The sequence below is a fragment of the Populus euphratica genome, unplaced genomic scaffold (assembly GCF_000495115.2).
Source record: "Populus euphratica unplaced genomic scaffold, PopEup_1.0 scaffold123.1, whole genome shotgun sequence".
NCBI classification, from domain to species: Eukaryota; Viridiplantae; Streptophyta; class Magnoliopsida; order Malpighiales; family Salicaceae; genus Populus; species Populus euphratica.
In genome coordinates, this window is record NW_011499924.1 from 904212 (window position 1) to 910868 (window position 6657).

The 6657-nt window shown below is 38.2% G+C and overlaps 1 protein-coding gene across 1 annotated transcript; it reads left to right on the plus strand.

Moving 5' to 3' along the window:
• The first annotated feature begins 2762 nt into the window (after positions 1-2762).
• On the plus strand, positions 2763-5493 carry LOC105135530 (dual specificity protein kinase splA-like). The gene is made up of 2 exons (XM_011040441.1): positions 2763-4122; positions 4268-5493. The coding sequence occupies exons 1-2, from the start codon at positions 2879-2881 to the stop codon at positions 5151-5153; spliced, it is 2130 nt and encodes a 709-aa protein (XP_011038743.1). The 5' UTR covers positions 2763-2878; the 3' UTR covers positions 5154-5493.
• Positions 5494-6657: the final 1164 nt, after the last annotated feature.

The window sequence follows — 6657 nt, forward strand, 5'->3', positions numbered from 1 at the left end:
TTTTATGCCCGTGAAAAAAATATTAAATATCGTCAGTAAACTTAAAAAAGAAATGGAAAAGGGAGAAAAAAAATAAATTTGGAGACCAGAGACATGAGCACGAAAGGATGGTAGACCAGAAGCACCTGATTCTTTTGATTTCTAACCTTTTTTTTTTTTTTTGGTTGTTTGGAGGGGAAACGTGACGTGACAAAGGCAATTAAATGCTACCGTTACTGTTACTTTACAGCCCAGCTTCTACGTGGATGCCGCCTGCATCATCCCCACTCTCCATCCTTACACGCGCCGATCACTATACTACTAGAATTTTCCAACTGACAGGCAGCTAACAGCGCCATGTTTTGTGGCGCGTGGTATGCAGTCGGGCCGTGATTTTTTAGCCAAAAGTTTGCATGATGATTGCGTCACCCGCGATGTGCGTTCGCTACGCTCATTTGGCGGAATAACTGCGTTTGACAAGATTCTCTGCGTAGGTATTATAGTATTTATTTCCCTCCTCCCCTTGGCTTTTTGAAAACGCGTTTTGTAAAGTGAATCATTTTTTTAATATAAAAATTCAAATGTTCACAATGTTTTATTTTTCTAGCAGAAAAAAATAATTAATGTATTTTTTTTTATGTATACTAACCTAGTTTAAAAACAATTTTGAACTATAAATAAAAACATAGTATTATTTGTAAAAATAAAGATTTTAACTAAGAGATTCAATGCTAAATAAATCAAATGTATAAATGATAGAACACGAGAAAAAAATGTAAATTATTTTTAAAAATTAAAAATACTATAATATTAAATGGTGTTTTTTAATGTAGTAAATAATATAAAACACAATTAATTTTTAGCTTTGATTTAGCTGTCAATGTTAACTTCCATGTTTAGAGATGCTTATAAATGGAATTATAATTATTTTTTGCATAACATTTTCTTCAAGAGACGTTGATGAGGTGGATTATACCATCCCAGGTGATGTAAATCCTCAAAGGATTTATGTTTTTATATAAAAACAGAGGAATGATAGAATTCGTAACTTCTTGTTTTTGAAGTATGGTATCAGATTTCACTATAAAAAGGTATATTATTAGATTTTTAACGAATAAAAATAGCTAAATAATATATTACTGGACTCCATTTTGTTCCTATTAAAATCTCGCTATTGTTTAAAGTGTATGTAATTCCAGCATAAAATATGTGTCCATGAATGGATAATATTCATGACAGACCAATCAAATCTGGAAAAAAATTGCTCTTGATTGTAATTGCTGCCATGCACTTGATATAATATCGCATGGGATTTATATGCTCCATAAAATCACACAGCCTCGTGATCAACTGCTTTTGCGTGCATACGGTTTTCGATATCTTGCGCGATCACCTGTAATTACTACCATCATTAAAATATGATTTATTATAATCCAAATCAAGAGCTTTTATTTAAATTCCATTATGTTTTAATTAATCTGGGCCTCTAGGAAAATCTATCCGATTTCGAGTTATTTAAGGAAGTTACGTGTCCCACGTCCCGTAAAATCCTCACTCGACATCAAATCAAATTCGAGCTTTGTATTTCCAGACTAGGATTCTTGAATATACCAGGCTGCTTGAGAGAACGAGTACAACGGCCTGCTGGCAAATCTCTTTCATTCTCACCTTCCACCTGGAGGAATAAAAAGCAATAATAAGAAATAGCTTTATTTCTTTTTTTTATAAAATTAAAAATTAAAAATTAAAAATAAAAACTAAGATTTTTTGTTTAAATATAATATTTCTTCTTCAAAATTAGAATACTAGTTTTCAGTTTCTCAAACTAGTATCAGGTTTGAAAAACGCATTCTGATGTCATAAATTTAATTTTCATTATAAATTTAATATAAATAATTTTTTAGCCAACAATAACTTTTTTTGATAATTTTTAATTAGAATGAAATAAAATTAATATTCTACGAGTAGATTATCATAAACACAAAATATTAAAATAACTATTATAAATTATAGTTTTGATTTTTATGAAAAAAAGTTATAATCCTGGTATATTTTAATGAAAAAAATCTTTTTTTTCAAAGAAATAAACAAAATTTCCATCTTCTCGTTAGAAAAAAATAATAAAAAAAGAAAAATAGTTCAATGGTGATGAACATATCCAAAACATTTGGATGGCTAAATTAGGATAATACCAATCCTATTTTTAATTAATTCTGAAAGAGCCTGCATTTGACGTTAATTAGCAGTGATCAATTTCAATAGACATTTTACTGGAGGTAGGCCGTCCATGGAGTGAGGAAATTTTGGGATCATACATTGCAATAACTCGGGGTTTAAAAATGTGGTAGTAATAATTCTTTAAAGTATATTTTTTTAAATATTTAAATATTTTTTAAATTATTTTTGATATTAACATATTAAAACAATTTAAAAATATCAAAAAAATTAATTTCCAAGAAATTCTATTTTTAAATTTTTAAAAAATATAATTTCAACTCCCAAACATTTTCTTTAAAAGTGGGCCAATCCAAACTCCGAGAGTAAAGACTAACATAGTACTTGTTCTACTAGATAGCCACCCCACCCCCAACTGTGACCCATCAGTAAACTAGCTAGCTGTCAACCCCACCCCCATCTCACTGTCCACAGCTTTTCTTTCAACTTCCCTTCTTCCCTTTTCCCTCTCACCAGTCTCCTGTTATTTTTTATCTCCTCCCAAAAAGGTTAAAAAATAAAATAAAATAAATCTAATTAAATACTTAAATTTTTGAAAGAAAAAATAACAGCAGGACACCCACCTAGACCCGGCGTGGAGTACCTATAAGAGCATCAACCTCCACTATCACATCCCCCTTTACCTTCTCTCTCTTCCGTTTCCAACCCACCACCGTAGTCTCCCATGGACCCGCCACCTCTCTCCGCCGCCGCCGCCACCACCACCACCCTCCCCACCCCCAATTCATATCCAGACTCCATTGACTCCTCCCCTCGCTCCCGCAACACCGATTCCAACTACTTCGACGACTCGCTGCCCCCTCTCTCTTCAAAACTCCGCCTTATGTGCTCCTATGGCGGCCACATAGTCCCTCGCCCACACGACAAGTCGTTGTGCTACGTAGGAGGCGACACCCGCATCGTCGTCGTCGACCGTCACTCAACTCTCTCCTCACTCTCCTCTCGCCTCTCCAACACTCTCCTTAATGGCCTACCCTTCATTTTTAAGTACCAACTCCCAAGCGAAGACTTGGATTCTCTGATTTCCGTCACTACAGATGAAGATTTAGAAAACATGATCGATGAGTATGACCGGACGAATAGCAACAACGGTCCAAAACCGTCGCGTTTGCGCCTCTTTCTGTTCCCTTTGAAGCCGGATTTGTCGCAGTCTATTGGGCCAATTCTTGAAAACAGTGCGAAATCGGAAGATTGGTTCTTGAATGCTTTGAACGGAGCTGCTGCCGCGGGGTTGTTGAACCGAGGTTTTTCAGATTCTGCTTCGGTTAATTGTTTGTTGGGTCTTGATTATAATGATAGCAGTGATGGTTTAAATAATGGAAACAACAGTAATAATAACAGTAATGTTGATTTAGTTGCTGCTGGTGGTGGTAGTAGAGACGGGGAGGGGTCGAACAAGGGCGTTGTAAAGCAAGATGTCCATTCAGTTCCTGATTCTCCTATGCTGGAAACTACGTCGTCTTTTGGGTCTACTTCTTCTTCGCCTTCGCTTGCGAATTTGCCTCCGATAAGGGTTCATGTGGAGGATGGTGGTGGGGTTAGAGATCAGAAAGTGGCGGTGGGAATTGAGGATCAATTTGCTCAAATGACTGTCGGTGTTGGAGGTGGTGCTGGTGCTGGTGTTGGGCAGAGGCAGGATGATGGGTTTGTGGTTCTGTCATCGCCGCCGCCGCCGATGCCTGTTGCGATTGCGTCGCCGGGTGTACCTGTTGGGGGTCAGGTGGTTGTTGGAGAGTATCAGAATCGGGTTTTCTCTGATGATGAGAGATCCGACCATGGGATTCCTGTTGGTTATAGAAAGCCACCGCAACCTCAGACTCAGGTGCAGACTTCGATTCCTCAGAACCAACAGAGGTCTGGCAGTGGTGGTGGTGCTATTGATTTGCCTTCCCCAGATTCAGTTTCAAGGTACTTAATTTATTATTCCTTTTATCTTGGTTTGGGCTTCTTCTTTTTTTATTAAATTTGAATGATATGGTTAGATTGTTAGTTTAATTGTGAAGAAAGGATTAGATTTTGAATTGGGTCGTCTGTGTTTGTTTTAATGTTTCAGCGATAGTAGTCTAAGCAATGCTATAAATCGACAAAAGCCCATGATTTATCAGGACCAAATTGTGCAAATCCCATCTGGAGCCAACAGGGTTGCTGCTCATCCTGTTGATTCGAAGATCAATACTATCTCTGATCCGAATACTCGAGTTCAGATTCAACAACAGGTTCAGGATTCTGGGTATGTATTGCAGCACCAATTCGATCAACAGCAACAGCAACAGCAACAACAGCAACAGCAACCACAACAACAGCAATTTATGCATGCTGGTGCTCATTATATTCAATATCATCCCACAGGGGCAGTGCCAATGTCGGCATATTATCCTGTATACCCTCCCCAGCAGCAACACCATCACCATCCTCAGATTGATCAGCAATACCCTGTGTACTATGTGCAGGCAAGGCAACCCCAAGCTTACAATTTACCTGTCCAACAGGCTGGTATCAGTGAACCAACAACTACCATCCCTTCTAGCCGCCCTCAAACACCTCCCAATCCAAACATGTTGCCCACTCCCACAACTTTCAATCCCATGAGAAATGCTCACATTGCAAAAACTGAATTGGCTGCTTATAGAACAGCAACTCCAGGCACGCCACAGTTAGTTCAGGTCCCTTCCAACCAGCATCAACAGCAATATGTTGGTTACTCTCAAGTTCATCACCCTTCCCAGTCTGTTGCCCCTACTTCTGCTGGCACTGCTAATTATGGTTATGAGTTTGGTGACCATGCACATGGTCAGATATACTATGCCCAGCCTATGGCACCAGCAATGCCTCAGTACCAAACTATGACGGCAGCTACTGCTGTAGCATTGCCAGAATCTTCCGTACAGTTTGCCAGTGACAACATCAAGCAGCAGATCAGAAGTTCACAGGCAATGTAAGTCAAGCTGAAAGAGGAAAGAAGACACAATTTTGAAAGAAGGGTGTGCGGTTTATATATTTCATTTTTCTGTTTAGCGTCTGTCTTGGAATTGGTATTGGTTTGTATTTATGTATCCGTGGTAGATAATAAGGAACTCTGCTCGTCTTCAGTCTTTCTTTTACGTCAGGTTGTTACTGTCATAGGAAATGAAAGTGGCCTGGGATTATACTGTAAAAGCTCAAACTACATATATCGTGTGATTGTGCAGTTCACATATCAGTTGTTGAATAAATATGTACACAAGTTGTAAGAGCTTTGAATTTCTTAAATCTATGTTTCAGGAGGCCTGCATTTTTGCACATGACCTTGTTCCAGTCTTGTGTTTTATCTTTGTTACTTAAAACATAACTAGCAGAAACTCTCGAACAATTAAATTTAGCAAATCAAAACAATATGGATTTAGAGAAGTCCTTGGCCAAACTGTCTCGTATCTGCCATGAAGTTCTTCTAGCTAACCCACCACCCTTTAGTGCTCTGTTCGAAACTGCGTTTCAGTTGTGTTGTGCAGCAGCTTCAGCCATGGCGAAAAGATCTCTTATGGTTGTCAAGTTCTTATTCGCCTCTTTTAAGTGAACTTGCATTTTGCTGCCTTTTGATATTCATGCCCCAATTTTACCGTTTCATTTAGGAGTTGCCAGGAAAAGAGGTTCAGAGTTTGATCGTTGATGTCATAATAATTGGTGGAGCCTCTTTTTTTTTCCAGTCTTTTGATGTTATTATTATGAAGGTATAATGCACAATTAGATTTCGGCCCTCACCTGTTATTTTCCTCTTCTTCAATCATCTTTTCTAAGGTCACGTAAGCACCATCTTTTCAATCATCTCTTGTGCTGCACTTTAAAACAAAGAAATTTATGCGTGAAGTTGCATTCAAGTAGATTGTTTGAGGACGAAATGAGAGACACATATACATGGCCTAGCCTAGAGTTGGGGACTCAATTCATGCTATGAAATTATAGCCATTGTTTGATTCTTTCAAAAAGACACTACCTTCTATCAATACTCAACATGATTGAATTATCACTAGCATTGCATTCGCTGTCTTGAGAAAGCTGTTTCCATAAAAACAAAACAAAGGCTACGCTTTCTTCCTACGTTCACTCGTTCCTTCCTTCCTTCTTTACAATCTCATCAGATCAGATCAGATCAGATCAACTTTGTTCCTGTTGTTGGTAACTAGCCAAAGACGCGAGAGAGAGAGAGAGAGAGAGAGAGGATATTGTGTGTATGCTCACTGCGAGTCACTGATTTGTCATGTGACTGCACTGTCACAGCAACGTTAGATTCTCTTTTGTTTTACTTCTGCATTAACTAGCGTACGAGGTTTTGCGTCCTGTTTTTTGAGATGGGGGAAACTAAGCTGTTTGTGTCTGATTATCAAACCAAACACGTGTTTTTGCTGCCTGCTTCCTACAGAATCAGCCTCGTCTTTGGACTCATTAAGCAAGGACTTGATGCTGCCT

Coding starts and splice junctions, on each gene's coding strand:
- LOC105135530 (XM_011040441.1), top strand. CDS start 2,879: ATGGACCCGCCACCTCTCTCCGCCGCCGCCGCCACCACCACCACCCTC. Junction 4,123..4,267: donor TCCCCAGATTCAGTTTCAAG/GTACTTAATTTA, acceptor TTAATGTTTCAG/CGATAGTAGTCTAAGCAATG.